Genomic DNA, 21,872 nt, shown 5'->3' on the forward strand with positions numbered 1-21,872 from the left:
TTGCCAAGAAGGCTAACGGCATTTTGGGCTGTATAAGTAGGGGCATTGCCAGCAGATCGAGGAACGTGATCGTTCCCCTTTATTCGACATTGGTGAGGCCTCATCTGGAATACTGTGTCCAATTTTGGGCCCCACACTACAAGAAGGATGTGGAAAAATTGGAAAGAGTCCAGCGGAGGGCAACAAAAATGATTAGGGGTCTGGAGCACATGACTTATGAGGAGAGGCTGAGGGAACTGGGATTGTTTAGTCTCCAGAAGAGAAGAATGAGGGGGGATTTGATAGCAGCCTTCAACTACCTGAAGGGAGGTTCCAAAGAGGATGGAGTTCGGCTGTTCTCAGTGGTGGCAGATGACAGAACAAGGAGCAATGGTCTCAAGTTGCAGTGGGGGAGGTCCAGGTTGGATATTAGGAAACACTATTTCACTAGGAGGGTGGTGAAGCACTGGAATGCGTTACCTAGGGAGGTGGTGGAGTCTCCTTCCTTGGAGGTTTTTAAGGCCCGGCTTGACAAAGCCCTGGCTGGGATGATTTAGTTGGGAATTGGTCCTGCTTTGAGCAGGGGGTTGGACTAGATGACCTCTTGAGGTCCCTTCCAACCCTGATATTCTATGATTCTATGATTGATTCTAGTCTTAAAGGTGCCATAGGACTCTGTTGCTTTTTACAGATCCAGACTAACACGGCTACCCCTCTGATACTTTACTTAACCCCGATTTCCAAAGTTCCAAATTTTCAAAGCATTTACATTTAATACACTTGAATAAGTATCCTGAATTTCACAGTGGCTATGCACACACAGCTTCCAATTAGGCCATTTATTTAGAAGCCTAAATTTAGATTTAGGTGAGTAATTTTAGGTACTAATATTTAAAAATATTGGCCTCAACCCCCCTGTGCCTCGGTTTACCCTCTTTCACAGGGTATCCACTTAAAGTTACCCAGCATACTGTTCTGTTGTGAGAATTCATTAATGTCTGCTTAGAGTTTTGAGAGTCTCTGTACATGTGAAGATTACTACTACTATATATCATCCTAAGCATCCTTTTGGCTGCCAGCATGGAAAATGACAGTGTTCTAAGGGTTAAGTTATTCTAAGTCTGTCTTGGTCTGTCTGCAATAGTCATTAAAAATAATAATACTCTGCCTTACTTATTTCAGCAAAGATCTGAAGTAAATGGGGCATCCAACTGCCTATATCCAATTAGAATAATTAGTTGAAGTGATTAAATTATTAAAACGTTTTCCACTCCTCAGTGTAGCCAGTAATTTCAGTTTTTTTAGCAACAGATTTCTTTATCTGGGATCCCAGTATAGAGCATTTATTATCTCATCTGTGTACATGGGATTCCAATGTGTAACACCCATTAGCGTGTATGTTACTTGTAGAAATCACCTGTGTATTGAATGGATTTCTTATTACTCACCTTTTAGTTCCCTGAAAGACAAAGATTGTGAACATGTGCACTTAGCTAAAGCAACAACAACAACAAAAACCTACTAGTTTTAAACCAGTGCAATTTTATGATCTAATTACAAATAGGAGGTTTGATTCTCTTCTCCATTATACCACTTCCACACTAGTGTAACTTCACTGATTTCATTTGAATTAAACCAGCATGATTAAATGGAGTTATGCTGACATAAAACTGGTATAACAGATTAAAGAATCAGATCATGCAACGCCACAAAAATTCAGATATTATCTGAAATGCAATTAAAAGCCATGAAAAATTACACTTTTACAAAACGGAAGTATAGGGCCTGGTTCTGCCATGGGCATTGAGTAACCTCTATTTATTAACTCTTAGACAAACAACAGATATGAGTTCCACCTACCTTGTATTTCCCAAAATTGCCCATTAATGAGCGGCTATGGGATTTCTTCCCACTTTCTTTTGTGTCTCGGTTCTGTACAAAGAAAAGTGCACAATGAACATATTTTTCAAGCCAGCTCAGGAAGGGTCTTTCTTTTGTTATTTTTTTAAGTTTGCTAAAATCTTTAAAAAGATGTATTTTTCACACTAATATGCATTCTTGTATGTGACACTGTTATTAAGATAATATAATAATTACACGGGGGGAATAAGAGTGAAAGTGAAGCTGTTGAAGTCTAAACCCAAAATACTTAGCTTTGGATGTAAATTTAAATCTGCATCTGTAATACAGGATTTTTCTTCTTCTTTATACTATAAGGCTTGGTCTACACTTACCCCCCAATTCGAACTAAGGTACGCAACTTCAGCTACGTGAATAACGTAGCTGAAGTTTGAAGTACCTTAGTTCGAACTTACCTCGGTCCACACGCGGCAGGCAGGCTCCCCCGTCGACGCCGCGGTTCCCCCGTCGACGCCGCGGTACTCCTCTCGTCTAGCTGGAGTACCGCAGTCGACGGCGATCACTTCCTGGTTCAACTTATTGCGTCCAGACAAGACGCGATAAGTCGAACCCAGAACTTCGATTCCCAGCCGCCGAACTAGCGGCTGGGTGTAGACATACCCTTAATGACTTGGCAACCACTGATGGTAGGGAAAATACACAAGTAGTAACGCAACAGCATTTTAAACCTAACTGAAGACCAGAAAACAAGAACAGAAGGAGATATTCTTTCCCATAAGTGCATTTTGATGATGGGAAATCAGCAACATAATCTTTATTCAGGCTAGATGATGAAACCTCATTTTACAGACTGAATGTGATAGAGGCCATTTTAATGATTAAAATAGAAGAGATTCCAATTTTCTTTCTGCTGTTCTTTTAACAGACAAAAATATGCCTCTTTCCTCCATCTGATGCCATTTTCCTAACTATTGCTATCACTTCATCATCAATTGCACAGCAGCAAGGGAGATTTAGGTTATACGCAAGAAATACTATAGACATCAAAATGATTTGATCCTCAAAATACAGGGGAAAAGTCTCATCTCAGGTCTCTATGTTAGTACTCAGCTTCAGTATTCAGTGTTTCTCCGATTTGTGTGACTTTTCCTGTGATGGTTGGATATTAGAAAAAACTTTTTCACTAGGAGGGTGGTGAAGCACTGGAATGGGTTACCTAGGGAGGTGGTGGACTCTCCTTCCTTAGAGGTTTTTAAGGTCAGGCTTGACAGAGCCCTGGCTGGGATGATTTAGTTGGGGATTGGTCGTGCTTTGAGTAGGGGGTTGGACTAGATGACCTCCTGAGGTCCCTTCCAACCCTGATATTCTATGATTCTGTGTTAGGGAGTGCTAATACTGTAGTTGAGTATTACCATGTGGATCGGGGGGGAAATCTTTCTGTTATTACAAAGAAGCTTAGGCCCTGTCTACACTACCACTTATGTCGGCAAAACTTATGTTGCTCAGTGGTGTGAACCCCAAAGCAACATAAATTTCGCCGGCATAAGTGGTAGTGTGCACAGCGCTATGTTGGTGGGAGAGCTACTCTCTCCAAAATAGCTATCACCGCTTGTTGGGGGTGTTTTAATTAGGTCGAAGAGAGAGCTCTCTCCTGTCAGCATAGAGCAGCTACATGAGAGATCTTAGAGTGGCTGGCGCAGCTGCATTGGTACAGTTGTGCCGCTGTAAGCTCTCTAGTGTAGACGTAGCCTTAGAGAGAAAAGGAGCGTGAGGTAATAATCGTATCCACTCATTATACTCCGCACCCAAACATAGCCATTATATGAACAACATACCCTCATATCTCAATGTCTGGACTTTGACCCGTCAACCTTTTACCCCCAATTGGGGATATTGCAGATTATGTATTCCTTATGCCCTGATCTTAAACCGAACTTCGCACCCCTTGATAATCTATGTCAGTGGTCCCCAACCTTTTTCGTCTGGCGGGCGCCAGACAACGAGCCACAGAGGACCAGGGTGGCAGACGAGCATCTGCCGAAATGCCGCCGACAAGCGGCATAGGTTTGATGAAGAATCACATAGAATTAGTGGATTCAGAACCATACAAATAGATGCTCCGAGTACAGAAGGCCACAGCATGATCTATAACAGTAGCAGGTCGTTAATGGAGAGAAAAGACAGTTACCTCTTCCGTAACTGGTGTTCTTCGAGATATGTTGCTCATGTCTATTTCACAATAGGTGTGTGCGTGCTCGCCACATGCACCGGTGCCGCAAATTTTTCCCCTAGCAGTACCCGTAGGGGAGAGCCCCTAGTGACCCCTGGAGTGGCGCCTCCATGGCGTGGTATAAGGGCGCTGCGCGCTCACCCCGCCCTCAGTTCCTTCTTGCCAGACAACTCCGACAGAGGGGAAGGAGGGCGGAATGTGGAATAGACATGAGCAACACATCTCGAAGAACACCAGTTATGGAACAGGTAACTGTCTTTTCTTCTTCGAGTGATTGCTCATGTGTATTCCACAATAGGTGATTCCAAGCTATATCTGTTGGAGGTGGGTAGGAGTTCAAAAATTCTCGGGACAGAGCACAGCCCTGCCGAACCCAGCGTCCTCCCTGGCTTGGGAGATGATCGCATAATGCGAGATGAAAGTATGAATTGAAGACCATGTAGAAGCCCTACAAATGTCCTGGATGGGGACATGGGCCAAAAAGGCAGCCAACAAGGCCTGCTCCCTAGTCGAATGTGCCCTCACAATTGACAGCGGGGGGATTCCCGCAGGTCATAACAGGTACGGATATACGATGTGATCCAGTTGGAGAGTCGCTGAGTGGAGATCGGCCGACTCTTTATGCGTTCAGCCGAGGCGATGAACAGCTGCGAGGACTTTCTGAATGGTTTTGTCCGCTCCAGGTAGAAAGCCAGAGCCCGTTGCACATCCAGCGTGTGGAGATGGCACTCCTCACTAGACGCATGGGGCTTGGGGCAGAGGACCGACAGGAAAATGTCCTGACCCACATGGTAGGCAGAGACCACCTTCGGGAGGAATGAAGGATGTGGGCGGAGCTGGACCGTATCCTTATGGAACACCGTGTACGGGGGCTTGGAGTTCAGGGCCCTGAGTTCCGAGACCCGCTTAGCCGACGTGATCGCCACCAGGAAGGCTACCTTCCACGAGAAGTGCGACTAGGAGCACGTAGCTAGCGGCTCAAACAGGGGGCCCGTGTGGCGGGCCAGCACCAGGTTCAGGTCCCACTGTGGGACTGGAGGCCTGACGTACGGGAAGAGATGATCTAATCCCTTAAGGAATTGGCCAGTCATAGCATGGGAGAATACCGTGTGGCCCTGCACCAGCGGGTGGAAGGCCGATATGGCTGCCAAGTCCACCTTGATGGACGAGAGCACCAGGTCCTGGGCTCTAAGGTGAAGGAGGTAGTCCAAAATGAGCTGGATCAGGGCAACCACGGGGGAAACACCCCGCTCATCCGCCCATCAGGAGAACCGAGACCACTTTGCCAAGTAGGCTCGGTGCGTGGAGGGTCGCCTGCTTTCCAAGAGGACGCGCTGAACCCCTTCCGAGCATGTCCACTCCTCCCGGCCTAACCATTGAGCAGCCACGCTGTGAAGTGGAGTGCCGCGAGGTTGGGGTGGAGGAGACGGCCCTGGTCCTGGGAGAGCAGGTTTGGGCGGGAAGGCAACGGCCATGGCGGGGCGACCGCTAGGCGCATGAGGGTCCCGTACCAATGCTGCCTAGGCCATGTCGGGGCAATCAGTAGGACCCGGGCCCTGTCCGTCTTTATCTTTTCCAGGACCTTGCCTATCAGTAGGAATGGGGGGAAGGCATAGAGAAACTGGCCCGACCAGGACAGGAGTCAGGCATCGGAGATAGCACCCCATCCCAGCCCGGCAGATGGTAGGCCTGCAGGCAAATGACGTGGACTATACAGAAGTCCCACAGCCTGAGGGCTTCCTGGCAGAGGATCGGGTCCTGCCTTGCCTGTTGATGTAAAACATCGAGGCCGTCTTGTCCATGAGAACCCTGACGACACGGCCCTCCAGGTGCGAGCGGAAGGCCATGCACGCCAGCCGCACCGCCCTGAGCTCCTTGATGTTTATGTGGAGGGCCAGGTCCTGCGCAGACCACAGACCTTGGGTCTGAACGTCCCCCACATGGGCTCCCTACCCCAGGTCCGATGCATTGGACACCAATTCCATCGATGGAGGCCTGCCTCTGAACGGGACCCCGTGGAGCATGTTCCCTGGGGAGGACCACCATTGTAGGGAGGCAATCACCGGTTGGGGCACAGTGATGACTTTGTCCATCCTGTCTCTGGCCTGGGAGAATGCCAAGGCCAACCAGAGCTGGAGGGGCCTCATCCTGAGTCTGGCGTGGCGGACCACATATGTGCACGCTGACATGTGACCCAAGAGCTGGAGGCACGCTCTGGCTGTTGTCACTGGAAACCTTGTGACCGTGTCGATGAGCCCTTTCAGGGTCTCGAATCTGTCCCGACATGGCGTCCAGGACCGCCCCGATAAACTCTATGCATTGTACCGGGACTAACGTGGACTTGGTGTTGTTTACCAACAGGCCCAAAGTGGCGCACGTGGACAGAAGGAGCTGCCCTGCGACCGGGAGCTGCCCTTGACCAGCCAGTCGTCCAGATAGGGGAAGATCTTGACCCCATGGCGCCTGAGGTAGGCCGCCACCACCGACGTACACTTTGTAAATACCCTGGGGGCAGTGGACAGGCCAAATGGGAGCACCGTAAATTGGTAATGCTCCTGCCCAACCGTGAAACGGAGGAAGCATCTGTGCCCCCCAAATATATGGATGTGGAAGTATGCGTCCTGCAGATCGAGGGCAGCGTACCAGTCCCTGGGATCCACGGAGGAATGATGGCGGCCAGGGAGACCATGCGGAACTTGAGCTTCACTATGTACTGGTTCAGGCCTCGCAGGTCCAGGATGGGCCTGAGCCCCCCTTTGGCCTTTGGGATAAGGAAATAGAGGGAGTAGTACCCCTTGTGTTTGAACTCCACTGGCACCACTTCCACCGCTAGGCCAAGGAGCTGCCCCACCTCCTGCTCGAGCAGAGCCTCGTGAGAGGGGTCCCCCAGGAGGGACGGGGGCGGAGGGTGGTTGGGCAGGGTGGAGGTAAACTGGAGGGTGTAACCCTGGGAGGTGGTGTTGAGGACCCATCGGTCCGAGGGCAGCCGCGACCACTCCGGGAGGAAAGCACACAACCGGTTGGAGAAGGGAAGTTTTATTGTGGGTGGATCCCTGATGAGAACTGGCAGGCGCCCCTGGGCGTCCCGTAAAAACTGCTGTTTCCCTGCCTGTTTCCCTTGGAGGACCCAGGCTGGGGGGCAGGCCGAGACTGCCTCTGCGGGCATTTCTTATAGTCCCGTGACTTTTTATAAGCGGGCTCATATTTACAGTGGGCAGCCTGGGCAGGAGCCTGCTGCGGCTTAAACTTAGGTTTAGCCGGAGCCGGAACATAGAGGCCCAGAGTCTGAAGTGTCGTATGGGAGTCTTTCAGGCCATGCAGTTTTATATCCGTTTGTTCCGCAAACAGAGCTTTGCTGTTAAACGGGAGGTCCTGCAAGGAGGTCTGCGCCTCACTGGACAGCCCAGAGAGCAGGCACCACGACGCCTTTCTCATGGACACCGCGGAGGCCATGGACCATGTGGCTGTGTCCACCACATCCAACACTGCCTGCAGGGTTGCCCTGGCAGCCGCTGTACCCTCCTCCACCAGCGCTTGAATTCCTTACTGTTGCGCTCCTGGAGGGAGTCCTCGAACTTGGGCAAAGAGCCCCAGAGGTTGAATTTATACCAGCCCAGGAGAGCCTGATGGTTCGCCATGCATAACTGGAAGCTCGAGGATGAATAAATTTTCCTTCCAAATGAGTCCATCCTCCTTGAATCTTTATTTTTCGGAGTAGGGGTTCGTTGGCCCTGCCGCTCCCTGTGGTTGACCAACTCGACCACCAGGGAGTTAGGGGCAGAGTGGGTGTATAGGTATTCATGCCCCTTGGTGGGCACAAAATACTTGTGTTCTGCTCTCTTGGAGATGGGGGCCAATGAGGCCGGGGTTTGCCTCAGGGCATTTGAAATTTTCGCCACCCCTTCTTGGAGAAGCAAGGCCACCTGCCTGGTACCAAGGCGGACAGTACGTTAAGCGGAGAGTCCAAGGGCTCCTCCACCTTCTCTGCCTGGAGGTTGAGGCTTGATGCCACCCTTTTTAATAGTTCTTGGTGGGACTTAGAGTCCTCCTGCGGGATGGAGGGAGGAGGAGCCGTAATCGCCTCATCATGGGAGGGCGAGGAGGCTGGCGGTGCCCACTGGTACCATTGCGATGGTGCCCAGTGCCACTGCACCTGCTGTGGCACCGGGGGAGCAGGCTGTTTAGCCTGGCTGGCCTGACCCATCGATGGACGGCTACGAAGGGAGACTGGGCTGACATACGACCTGCCACTGTCCCTGGACTGGGAGAAGAGATGGTGCTGGGAGCGGTGCTGACACCAAGACCGTGACCTCGACGTGGAGGACTGGTACCGTCAGTAACAGCTGCTCGGCGATCAGGTCCGACAGCGACTCGCTGGCAATCGACACCCGGGGTTGTGGGAGCGGTGCTGTGGCAGGGTCCTGGAGCGGGACGACGAATGGGAATAGCATCAACGTTCGTGTCACGACCAGCTACGATAGCCCCTCCGAGACAGATCTTCGGCATCATCTGCCTCGGTCCCATCAGTGTCCGCTCCTTGGGGCGGAGCGGTGCCTGGAGTCTCAGTCAGATGGAACCCAGCCAGACAATCTGGTGGGAGTCGATGCCGACACACGGGGACTACGCACAGAATGGTTGCTGAGCGGCGAACAGCGTCGGGAATGTTCTCTTGACTGAGACCAGTACCGAGTTGGGGCGACTGCGGAGATCCCAGCGGCGGCTCGCCTCTGAAGCATGGGGCCAACATTGGTGGTGCTCCTGGTACCGGCATGGACATGATATCCCAGGCCGCCTGCAGCGCCTCCGGCGTAGAGGGCATCCGGACATCCAGGGAAGCCTGCTCCGAATGGGCCAGGCTACTCCGCTCGACTTGAGTCGGAGGCCTGGAGGCCGATAGGGATCGAGGAATACCCAACACGGGTCTAGTCTCTGCCCCAGATTTACTGCGGTGTCGCAGCGGAGAAGGCCTCTTCTTAGCTTTGTTGTCGTGCCCCGTGGACGGGGAGCAGTACTGACTAGTAGATGGCACCAGGCGGTCGCTGCACACAGACATCGCAGTGCCCGGTGCCGACTCGGAGCGGCACGCCGGAGTCGGGGTCAACGCCGAATCTATGAGGATAGCCCAGAGCCTAATGTCTCTCTCTCTCGGTCCGAGACTTAAACGACTTGCAAATCTTACAGCGATCACTGAGATGAGTTTCACCCAGACAGCGTAGACAGTCCGCATGTGGATCACTCACTGACATTGGGCGCCTACAAGTGTTGCATGACTTAAAACCCGGGGGGGCGGGGCATGCCCTGGCCCAGACACACTAGCTAAACTAAACTAAAACTAATTGAGTACTAACTACAGGTCACATACACTGAACTAACAAGAGTTCTGGGGACAAGCTACAGCAAAGCTGGAGCAGAGCAGTTCCGAAGCACCTTCACTGGCAGCAAGAAGGAACTGAGGGTGGGGGGTGCGCACAGCGCCCCTTATACCGCCATGGAGGTGCCACTCCAGGGGTCGCTAGGGCACTCCCCTACGGGTACTGTTAGAGGAAAAACTTCCGACACTGGTGCACGTGGCGAGCAGGCACACCTATTGTGGAATACACATGAGCAATCACTCGAAGAAGAAAGCTTGGTTTTTCATTTTATACATTTCTAGATCAGTTGATCTGCCATGGACAGTACCGCACAGGACTAAATTACTCCTGTTCCCAGTTAAACCACGTAAGTCAAGAGTAATTCTGTTCTCATATGTAAGTAAATCAGGAGTCACTAAACTAAATCAATGAATTACAAATATGCAGAAACAGGGCTTATTTTTTCTCTCTGTCTCAGCAGCTTGTGTCACCATATACACTTCTGCAAAGTGAGTGAAGAGTGGGTGTAAAATCTTACCACCAGTGTAAGTGAGTGCATAATTCTGATAAGGTATAATTTTACAGCCACAGTGCATGCACTTTGCACAGGTGTACATGAAGACACAAGCTGCAAAGCACTGCAGAAATAGGTCCTCTAAATGAGATTAAAATCTGTCCTAACAGATTTTTAGATTTTTTGAGATTTCCTAAACCACAAAGAATGTTCTTGAATTAGCATCTCCATGGTTATCAGTACATTCTGAGGATTCTGAATGGTTAGGCAATTCATTACATAGTTAATTTTACTCAGGCTAAGCATGCTTGTGGACTATCTCGTTTCTCAAGCAGCCTCTGAAACAATTATTACCCAGGTGAGTAGGCAACACATATGTTACATTATCTAGAGGCTAATGCTTTTTGTAGATCCCAGTAATGGGGCCATTTGCAAGCAATAGGTACATATTTTAATGAGGTAACAGCAGGGTTGTGGGGTCCCTTTAGCAAAAGGAAGAGATGAATCAGCAAGATGACTCAGGAGTTGAATTGGAATCATAAGGAATGGAATCCAGATGGACCAAAAAAAAAAAAAATCCTGCAGCCTTTGAAAGTGTAGGTAAAGGATGCATTAAAAGCTGAAAAAAATGGACAGATGCGAGTTTGTTAGGCCACCTGAGTTTCACTTGTATAGAAATATCCTCTGGGACATCAATCTGATGATCACTGGCAGTATTCAGTTTTGTGGTTGGAAAAACACATCCCTTCATCTGTCTGAAGAGCTGAAGAGAAACCTAAAGATATTGAAAAATATTCCCCCAACATTTCACCATGTGAATCCAAATAGTTTCAGTTATTCAATGTGCAGCTATGGGTTGGGATGTATTTTTAATTACCAAAAGGTTAGGGGCATTAGATATTTTTCTTGGCTCCAGGCAAGGTTGCTAATTGTATGCATCGTTTTCATACATTTATTTCTAGCAAGGTGCAAGGTGTAGGTAGAAGAAACTCTTAGCAGAGTTATTTAGATAATAGTATATCAGTTGGCAGTGTCAACTCTGCGAAGTCAAAACCAGTAGTAGACCTAGTGTCAAAAGTCTTAGAGCTTCTGCTGATCTTCTCAATACTTTTTCTCATTGTTAGTTGTAGATTCCATTTCCTAGCAGAAGCACCTATTGCCAAGTAACTGAGATATCTGTGAAAATACACACATTATTTATGAGTTTTCTTTCCATTATTTTGTTTGAATTTGGCACTTTTAGAATTAAGGAACTAGTAGGACTGGCTAGAACCAGATAATAGTATGGGAGAGGGCTCTCAAGACAGCTTGGCCAATGCACTTCAGTCCTGGTGTGCAACACATAGGAATGTATGAAATGCCACAGTGGAACAGGTCTGTGGTCCATCTAGTCCAGTATATGGTTTCCAGCAATGGCCAGTACCAGATATTTCAGAGGAAGGTATAAAACTCCCGTGACAGAAAACTGTGCACATACTTTTCTAACCCCAGCAGTTAGTGGTTTCCATGATTGTTTACATATCTCTTGTTTTGATACTATCCATGTCCTGAAGCATGATTGTTTATATATCCCTTATTTTCACACTATCCAATGTACTTGTGGATATTCTTGTTATTCATATAAAGACTCATTTCTAATCATTTTGTTTTGTTTTTTGACTCCTACTAGTAGCCTTGTTTTCCAGTCCAGGGCCTTTCCTGAACAAGGACAAGCAAATGTTAAGTGCTTCTCTGATGCAAATGTTCATTTGGGATCCTGGTGATTATTTTCATTTGTGGCCTGAACAGGATTTGAAATCGTATCTCCAAAAATAAAAGGATAGTGCACAAAGCCACAGAGGGAAAGCACAAGGAATCAGTGGTACTAGAAGGTAAGGACCACTTTCGTTGAAATCTTTCTACTTTTATAGTTATGTTGTGGTTCCTATGCCAAAAATACAAATTCTGGAGTTTGTACAGACCCGGTACAGCTAGTACTTTCCATTACAGTGGTTAGCCTTCACAAGTGACCAGCTGCCTCAGACTGCAATTAGACACACAATTCAGTATGTTCTTTCTTTCCAGTAAATTAATAGATTATGGTAACTCAAGGAAAAATTTACAGAAAGTTGTGCCAGGCCAAAAAGAAAAGGTCAAAAGACATCACCTATTTTTCCTCTGGACAGACTATTTTTCGTGTTCTAGGACTATTTACACATAGTTTTTGAAGTAGATACAGATTCAACATGGGTTACTAATAACAATCCCTCATACTTCTGAAGCGAGTTGCAGCTAAGGATCTGCAAGAACTTTGCAAACATTAATGGATTAAGACACATAAATCCCTTGTAAAATAGGAGGGTGTTATTAAACTCATTTTATAGACATGGAAATTGAACTTTAAAAAAATCACACTTGACAGCATTTAATCTCTGAAAGGACCTTTGACACAGCACAGGGAAGAGAAAAAAACAACAAAATGTAGGAAATTCTGGTTATAAAACCTCAAAAACTGAACTCAGAGGCAAATGTAATTTCTTGAACCGCTTTCAATTATTTTTTAAAAAAATTGACTAGACTTCAGGTTGAAGTTGTCTCTAAGTGATTTGACTAAGATTACACCATAAGGCCCTGTGTCTGACCTGCACCCCTTGAGAGGTGCAGCCTAGGAATGGCAGAGCAAAGGTGGTTGGCTGCCTGCCACCACTTTACCTCTGGGCTTCTGTGCTGAGCTGGAGCATGCCTGGACCTTGGCCTAAATTAAGAGCACCTCAGAGGCTGCTCTAATTTCTGACGGCTTTGAACAGCTCCCTATGGGTCATCTACCATGCCAAAATTGTAGTGCATAAGTACAGTGGACTCCAGTCACACCCCCTCTCTTTCCTTCCCTGTCCCTTTCTGCCTCCTGCATGCCCCTCCACTGTGTCCTGCAAGGTGGCAGGTGGTGCAGGGCCATCACACTGGCTCTATGCCTCCCAAGAAATGCCTCTTTCCTGCCCCACCACTGTATTATTCCCTAAGGATAGCTACACCAGTTTTCAGATCCATTTTTCATATCTGACCACAGAATCAGGGCATACGTTTTGTGGACTATCTAGGAACAGAATGTAGATTTCCTGACTCCTAGTTCTGTAATCTAACCATTACACCATGCTCCTCTTCTATTATGTGATATTAACTCAAGGACAAGGCATAAACTTGCGATGTAACATGCTCTGTTTTTGAAAACATGGTAATGCTACGGGGAAATGAGTGACACTTGGATAGCTGCAATTAAGGGGAATGAGATTTGCATAATAAAACAAAAGCAAATGGAAAAATCTTCTCAGTGGATACCTTTCAGGTACGACAATCAGATGAAAATGATTAGAAACTAGCTTTATAATGACAAACCCTTAAGTATAACAGAGCTAGCTAATGAGTTACTGAATTACCAAAACATAAAAGTTTAATTCTTGTTTACAATTGTTTCTCTCCTATGTAGGTCAACATTTGATATCAGTTAAACCGCCAGATATTTTAGCTTGTTGTTGCATTGCTGAGCTCTGAGCTGACAAAAGGACCAAAAATCACTCCTCAAACCCATAGTCAAGCACCGCAAGGCTTCAGACAGGAATGGTAAGAGACAAATGGGTATCATTAGTGGCCACTTACATTGTATCAGATTAATGAATCAGCAAAAGTCTAGTCTCAGGGCTGGTTTACATTAAAGCTGTAAGTCGACCTAAGTTCGTAAGTTACATAACTGAAATGAAGTCGACCTACCTTACGCTACTTCAGTTACAAAAGTTACATAACTGAAGTCGAGGTAACTTAGGTCAACTTTCAGTGGTGTCTACACCACGCTGTGTTGACGGAGATGTTCTCCCGCCAACTTACCTTACGCTTCTCGGGGACGTGGAGTACAGACATTGACGGGAAAGCACTCTGCCATTGACGTAGCTTGTCTTCACCAGACTCACTAAATTGACACCACTGCATTGATTGCAGCAATGCTGATATATCCGTAAGTATACACAAGCCCTCAAATTTGATACTGCTAGTTGACAGCATCATACCCAATGTCTGGACAGGGCTACAGTCAGTGATATCTACAACACTCTCATCTTCACCAATTTTCTTGGCTCATATTCATTGTAACTGCTAAGCTCAGATGTCATTAATTTTTCCAAGGTGAAAGCCTCATGCCCAACATGACTCCCTCCTGGAGGAAATTACTATCATTTTTGTAAATAATCAAAGTGATGACCTTTTGGTGACTTATGTGTTTGACTTCCTAATTTCAGATATGGTTATTTTCCCTTGCAATCAGCAATTCGGTGTGTACTAAAGAATGTACTAAATGACAGGATTCTAGCTCAAAAGGGAACGTGTGTGGTTGAAATCTGATCATAATTACTAATCCCATGAGAAAGACTGATGACTTTTGGTGACCGCTTGTGGAAAGATCAACGTTCAAATTTGTGAGAAGAGGGAGGGATCAGAGGAGAAGTCTTTAGCAGTCAAAGACATGACAAGGTGGGGCTTTGGTCTCACCGGTAAATTCACTTTCAACAAAAGAGACTATCAATCTGGAAATGGGCTCCTTCTCCTTGTGGCCTTAGTTCAGGAGGCTCTGCCCCCTGGATTCTGCTACCCTCCCTCCTCCAATCAAAGCTTCCCTCCCTCTCAGAGAAGTAAGCAGGCTGGGCAGTATAAACCTGCCAGAATGATGCTCAGCTTTAGGCAGGTGCTCCTTATCCAGCCTCCTGGTAGCGGAGGTCTGGGGAAAGACAGTGGGCTGCAGAGAGGGAGGGACTGTGCTAGGCTCAAATTACCTAGCAGGATCTAGGGGGCAATCAATGGGCTACTCACAGCAGTAAATGCTATGCCCATTAGTAAATGTTTACAAGATCAGGCCCTAAGAAAGTACCACTGGTTACTAACCCACTGTAATATGCTGTGATGGGGCGTCTGCCCCCCCACTAGCCCATAAAGGGTTAATAGAACCCTAGGGAGGCTGCGCAACAGGCAGCCAATTAGAGAAGACCCTAAGGATGCTGTGCAGGAGACAGACAATTGAAGAGGACTACAAGGAGCAGCCAATCAGGGTCCATATAAGAAGAGCCGCAGGACAGAGGTCAGTCATTCCCTAGAGCTTGAGGAGGGTGGTAGACTGGCTGCCTTGCAGGCTGAGAGTGGCAAGCACCCTGGACATAGCAGTGCTGTAGGCTGGTGCTGCAGGCTGAGGCCCTGAAGTTACGGCAAAGAGTGTGCTGGGGCTGCCGGGAAGTGGCCCAGGGAGATCCACAGAGGAGTTGGAGGGGATGCAGTAAGTGGCTGCTATCTATAGGGTCCCTGGGCCGGGACCCGGAGTAGTGGGCGGGCCCGGGTCCTTCCCCCTGCTCCTCACCACTGGGGAAATAGCTAAACTGTAGACTGTGCTTGCCACTGAAGGAAGTGGCTGGACAGTGGACTGCAGTTCCCCTGGAAGGGGGGAACACGGAGTGTAGCACAGCCAGAGGGCAGTGTCATGAAGAGGATGCTGCGGTCCTGGGAGTGACGTGGGTCCAGGAACAGAGGTGACAGTGGGCAAGACACCACCAGCAGAGGGTGCAGCGCTAATTCCCCGCAGTGGTGAGTCGCCCCCCCATCATGTATGCTTGAATGCTCAGACAATGTTTAAAATTCAATGCAGAAATACATGGCTTAACATTTACACAATCAAGTTCTCTTGATTCTGCTCCCATTGAATTCAGTGATTCAGAATTAACCCCTTTGAAATGGTTTTTACAATCTGCCCTACAGTACTGGAGGGAACATGGCTAAATAGAAATGGAAGTAAGGACTCCAGGGATCTATTTCTCAGCTCCGCCACTGACTTTCTGTCACTTTTAGCAACTCACCTAAACTCTCTGTTTTTCAGTTTACCTATCTATAAAATGGTTAGCTGCTTACTTCACCTTGAGGTTTAATCAATTATTGTGGGTGAAGTACACTGAGATGTTCAGACTGAAGGAGCTATGGAAGTGGGAAGTGTTAGCATCATTTACAATAAGTTTCAAGCTACACTAAGCAAAAAGAGTAAAGACAAAACCGTAAAACGACATTAATTTTGTAACTGTTTCTGTTTTATTTAATTTATGAGGTCACACTCTCTTATATTCCCAAAGTTTGGAAGAAAAAACTGATTAGACCAGTTATGCTGTAGTGAGTCGGTGTGGCTCCCCTCCTGCCCAGAAGAGGGAGCACCCTGGCAGGCACCAGAGTGGGCGGAGCCACCGCCGCCTGTTCCCGCCCCCCGGAAGTCAAGGGGCGGGACAGAAAGTATAAAGGCCGGCCGCCGGAGCTCAGTCAGAGCCTGGCCACCGCAGAGAGCAGATGTGCGGCCGGGAGCTCCCGGCTGGGATACCTCCGAGGCCCGAGGCCGTTGCCCGAGCTGGCCGGAGCTGCCCCGAGCCCACTACGAGGAGGAGCCGCCGGAGCCCGTCCGCTCCCGTCGTTGGGAGGAGCCCTTGGAACTCCCCCACACCAACCCCGAAGGCGAGACCGCACCAGAGCCCCTCCGCCCCTGCTGTTACCCGGAGGAGCCGCTCGAGTGCAATTGGCCGGATTTCCCCACGGAGCTGCCGGACCTGCCACCAAGCCCCGGCCGAGAGGAGCCCATGCTGGTGGACTGGACTGGGCCCGATGCCACGGATGAGGTAGGCCCTGAGGGGGAACCTGGAAGTAGCCCGGGGGTAGCCGACCCTGGTCAGGCTGCAGACGCATGTGAGCCAATGTCAGTGTGTTTCGGTCAGGATACCCCACTGACCAGCAGCGGCAGTAACCGCTGCTAGGGCCCCGGGCTGGAACGCAGTGGAGTGGGTGGGCCTGCGTTCCCCCTGCCACCCCCGCTCACGGGTGGCAGGCTTCCCCCTCACCCAACGCTCAGGTAGGAGCCTGGACGTACCCCAACTGATTGTCGCTCAGCCCCTGCACCAGGGGGCCTGAGCTCCCTAACTGTGTATTGCTCAGCCCCTGCACCAGAGGGCCTGAGCTACCTAACTGTTGCTTGTCTACTCAGCCCCTGCATCCAAGGGCCTGAGCTGTGACTGTTGGTGCCCCGCCCTGATCCAGGGCCTGGGCCTCCCCAACTATTATATTGTTGCTCAGCCCCTATACAAAAGGGGCCTGAGCTCCCTGAACTGTTGTTTGCTCAGCCCCTGCCCCAAAGGGCCTGAGCTGTAACTGTTTGTGCCCCGCCCTGATCCAGGGCCTGGGCCTCCCAGCTCCCTGTTATACTGTTGCTCAGCCCCTGCCCCAAAGGGCCTGAGCTGTGACTGTTTGTGCCCTGCCCTGATCCAGGGCCTGGGCCTTCCTTACCTGATTGTTTGCTCAGCCCCGGCACCAAAGGGCCTGAGCTCCCTGAATTGTTTGTTTGCCCAGCCCCTGCACCAGAGGGCCTGGGCTCCTTAACTGCTTGTCTGCCCAGCCCCTGCACCAAAGGGCCTGGGCTCCTGGACTGCTTGTCTGCTCAGCCCCTGCACCAGAGGGCTTGGGCTTCTCAACTGCTTGTTTGCTCAGCCCCTGCACCAGAGGGCCTGGGATCCTCAACTGCTTGTTTACTCAGCCCCTGCACCAGAGGGCCTGAGCCCCAGAACTAACTGTTGTGTGCTCAGCCCCTGCGCCAGAGGACCTGAGCCCTGAACTAACTGGTTGTTTGTTCCACCAGTAGTGAGTCGGTGTGGCTCCCCTCCTGCCCAGGAGGGTCGAGCCCCGGCACGAACCTTTATATATGCCTATGGTAATCCAGAATGATGTCACTCATTTAAACAGAGTTACTCCAGATTTATACCCATGTAATTGGGATGAGAATCTTCTCTCAGTGTGACACATACTAGTGAGAGCATATCTAAAGCTCCTGCTTTGCTCACATTCTGTCACCAGGCTTCACTTACCCTTATCTTTCCCCATTCAGGACACAATTTATGCCAAAGGCCCTGATGATGTGATGGGACCCATTAGCATGGACCTTTTGACCCATGTGCAGTCTCAGTGACTAATGAACTTTATCTAAGTATGAGTCCATGCTGGCAAATCCCTTCCAGTGCTATAGTTGCTGCAGTGTCTTTACTAATACAGATTAACATAGACCCTTCACATCTGAGAGGTCCAGAACCCTCTCTTAACATTTTTTTAAATAACTGTTCCAAGCTCTTATTTTAGGTAAAATAACGTTTAAAGGGTTGTTTATAAAATATTACTATGAGCTTTCATTACATGCCAAATCTGCAATGAATATTGCACTAGCCTAATATTACTGCATTTGTCATAGCATGAGGAAGGAACAAGAATGATCATACCTGTTTCAGGTTTACATTTAAGCCCTCATGTGTCGCCTTTAACAGCGCTTTCACGGTGAAACTGTCAGGGTCTTCTTTGTCCCGGATTTGAGATTCTTTTATCAGTGATTCAAGTTTCTTTCTTATAAAAGATTCCATCTGGTGCTCAGTTGTACCATTACTCTGAAATGAATAAACAAATCCTGTTAAAATACACTCAGACACGCCAATCCTATTTGAGTAACCCAAATGGAACAGTATGGATGCTTCCATCCAAGCAAACTATTGATGTTCTCAACATTTCCTCCTACCCCTTCCACGTACAAGTAGGATGATGAAAACCGCTTTAGTCTGCATCTTCCGATTGGCTGCTTTCCCTGCCATGTTTTTCCCTTTAGTCCTTTGATGTGTAAGTTACGTTGACTTAGGTCACCATTTAGATCACCTCAGAATTTTGCACCTCTGTGTCAGTTTCCCCATATGGGAACAATCGTATCACTTACCTACTCTCTCTGAGATGTAGTGAGGACTATACAGCTGATGTGTTGCCACAGCCCTTGGAAAATGTAAAACACTAAGTGCAATATTATAACTCTTGATGGAACACAGATACAGCGTTTTTATTATTAATAATAGTCATTTGTATTGTGATAGCACCTATGGGCCTGATTGTGGTAGATGCTGTACAAACACAGAACAAAAAATATTTAGCAGAACTTTTGATGTAAATAATAAAGGCCTCACATAGAGTGGAATTCACTCTTCGTTCCTCTGCTGAGGGAGAGAGAGATTTCACCCCCATGGAAGAAAGTGAGGGCCTACTACTAAATCCTGCAGATGCTCCAGTTGTGTGGCAGACACAGGGCCACCCACAAGGAAAAGACAGTTACTTACCTTCTGTACCTGTTGTTCTTCGAGATGTGTTGTTCACGTCCATTCCACATTAGGTGTACGCGCGCCGCGTGCACGAATGTCGGAAACTTTTTCCCTCAGCGGCTCCCGTCGGGCCCGCAGGGTCTCCCTTCCCGCCAGAGCGGCGCCCCGCCCCAGCGTATATATATCCCTGCTGGCCCGACCCTCCCTCAGTTCCTTCTTGCCGGTGACTCCGACAGAGGGGAAGGAGGGTGGGAAGTGTAATGGACGTGAACAACACATCTCGAAGAACAACAGTTACAGAAGGTAAGTAACCGTCTTTTCTTCTTCGAGTGCTTGTTCACGTCCATTCCACATTAGGTGACTCACAAGCTTACCATTGGAGGAGGGTAGGAGTCAAGGAATAACTGATTGAAGCACCGCCCTGCCGACCATCGCGTCATCTCTGGTCTGATGGTGGATTGCGTAGTGGGCTGTGAAGGTATGAACCGATGACCAGGTGGCTGCCTTGCAGATCTCCTGAAGTGGGACCTGCGCCAAGAAGGCCGTCGAGGACGCTTGGGCCCTAGTAGAGTGAGCCCGGATCTGAGGTGCAGGCACGTTGGTGAGCTCGTAGCACGTGCGTATGCAAAGCACGATCCATGCCGACAGGCGTTGCGTCGAAATAGGCTGGCCCTTCATCCGTTCCGCAATGGCCACGAATAGTTGAGTCGACCTGCGGAAAGGCCTGGTACGGTCCAGATAGAAAGCCAACGCCCGCCGAACATCGAGGGTATGCAGGCTACGATGGCGTGGGTCCGTATGGGGCTTGGGGAAGAACACCGGCAAACAGATGTCCTGCCCCATGTGAAAACTCGTGACCACCTTAGGGAGGAATTTAGGGTGAGGTCTAAGCTGCACCTTATCCTTATGAAAAACAGTATAAGGAGGCTCCGAGGTGAGGGCCCTCAGCTCCGACACCCTCCTAGCCGAGGTGACGGCCACGAGGAACGCGACCTTCCATGAAAGGTGCATGAGGGAGCAAGAGGCCAGGGGTTCAAAGGGGGGCCCCATGAGCTTAGTGAGGACCAGATTGAGGTCCCACGGGGGTATAGGTGGGCGAGTGTAGGGGAACATCCTTTCCAGCCCCTTGAGGAATCGGACCACAGTGGGGTTGGAGAATACGGACAGCCCCAATTCCCCTGGGTGAAACGCCGATATGGCGGCTAGATGCACCTTAATAGAAGCGGGGGCAAGGCCTTGGCGCTTAAGGTGCAGCAAGTAGTCCAGAATCAGTGGTATCGAGGCCTGCAAGGGCTGGACGTGCTGAGGCTCAGACCATAGGGAGAAGCGCTTCCACTTGGCAAGGTAGGTTGCCCTTGTGGAGGGCTTCCTACTACCCAGGAGGATTTGCTGGACCTCCTGAGAGCACCTGTGCTCCACCTCACTTAGCCAGAGAGAAGCCATGCCGTGAGATGCAGCGATGGCAGGTTCGGGTGGAGTAGGCGACCTCGGTCTTGTGTTATGAGGTCGTGATGGAGGGGGAGGGCTATCGGAGAGGCCACGGACAGCTCTAAGAGAGTTGTAAACCAGTGTTGACGTGGCCATGCCGGGGCGATGAGAATGACCGTCGCCCTGTCCCTGCGGGTCTTTAGAAGGACCCTGTGGATGAGTGGGAACGGGGGGAAGGCATACCGCAGGCTCCCGCCCCACGGGATTGCAAAGGCGTCCGCCAGAGAGCCCGGACTGCGGTTCTGGAAGGAGCAAAACTGTGGGCACTGGCTGTTGTCCATGGTGGCAAACAGATCCACCTGGGGAAACCCCCACCTCAGGAAGATTGAACGGAGGATGTCCCGCCTCAGCCTCCACTCGTGTGTGAGATAGGACTGGCTGAGACGGTCCGCCAATCCGTTCTGGACCCCGGGGAGATATGCCGCCCGAAGGTGCACTGAATGGGCTATGCAGAAGTCCCAGAGGAGGAGAGCCTCGTGACAGAGAGGAGAGGACCGGGACCCGCCCTGCTTGTTTATGTAAAACATAGCGGTAGTGTTGTCCGTCAGAACTGACACGCCGTGCCCTCTTATGGTGGCGTGAAAGGTCTGGCAGGCGAGGCGAACCGCCCTCAGCTCCTTCAGGTTGATGTGAAGCAACTGTTCCTCCCTGGACCACAAGCCCTGAGTGCGTAGGTCCCCTAGGTGCGCCCCCCAACCCAGGTCCGACGCGTCTGTCACCAACGTCAGAACTGGTTGTGGGGCGGCGAACGGGACCCCCGCACAGACCTGCTGTTGGTCGAGCCACCAACAGAGGGCGCTCGATACCCGAGCCGGGATCGTGACGACCATGTCCAATGGGTCGCTGTTGGGGCGATATACTTGGGCCAACCACAGCTGCAGAGGCCGGAGCCTGAGGCGGGCGTGTCCAACCACGTGGGTGCATGCCGCCATGTGCCCCAAGAGCTGTAAGCAACGTCTGGCGGTGGTCGTGGGGAATCTCTGAATGGAGGTCACGGCCTCCTGGATTGCCAGGAAACGCGATACGGGAAGACTCGCCCGTGCCGCCACCGAGTCCAGGACTGCCCCTATGAACTCCAGTCTCTGTGTGGGGACTAGGGAGGACTTGGGCACATTGACCAATAGGCCGAGATCGCGGAACACTTGTAGCGCCAATGTCACGTGGGCGTGAACCTCTGCCTCTGACCGGCCCGCCAGGAGCCAATCATCTAGGTATGGGTAGACGCGCATCCGTCTTTTTCGAAGGAAGGCCGCCACCACGGACATGCATTTCGTGAAGACACATGGGGCCGT

General features: G+C 49.8%; 1 protein-coding gene across 3 annotated transcripts in view; it reads right to left on the minus strand.

The window, feature by feature from the left end:
* The window catches only part of PLCH1 (phospholipase C eta 1), a 161,577-nt gene that overhangs the window by 24,177 nt on the left and 115,528 nt on the right, over nt 1–21,872 (minus strand). For all 3 annotated transcript variants that reach the window (XM_065410844.1, XM_065410843.1, XM_065410842.1), the window contains exons 11-12: nt 18,238–18,399; nt 1,840–1,911 (exon numbers count right to left, since the gene is read on the minus strand). In XM_065410844.1, coding sequence (XP_065266916.1) covers nt 1,840–1,911; nt 18,238–18,399 — 234 coding nt within the window. The remainder of the gene's footprint in view (nt 1–1,839; nt 1,912–18,237; nt 18,400–21,872) is intronic.

This window comes from Emys orbicularis, chromosome 9 (assembly GCF_028017835.1).
Source record: "Emys orbicularis isolate rEmyOrb1 chromosome 9, rEmyOrb1.hap1, whole genome shotgun sequence".
In the NCBI taxonomy this organism is placed as follows: domain Eukaryota; kingdom Metazoa; phylum Chordata; order Testudines; family Emydidae; genus Emys; species Emys orbicularis.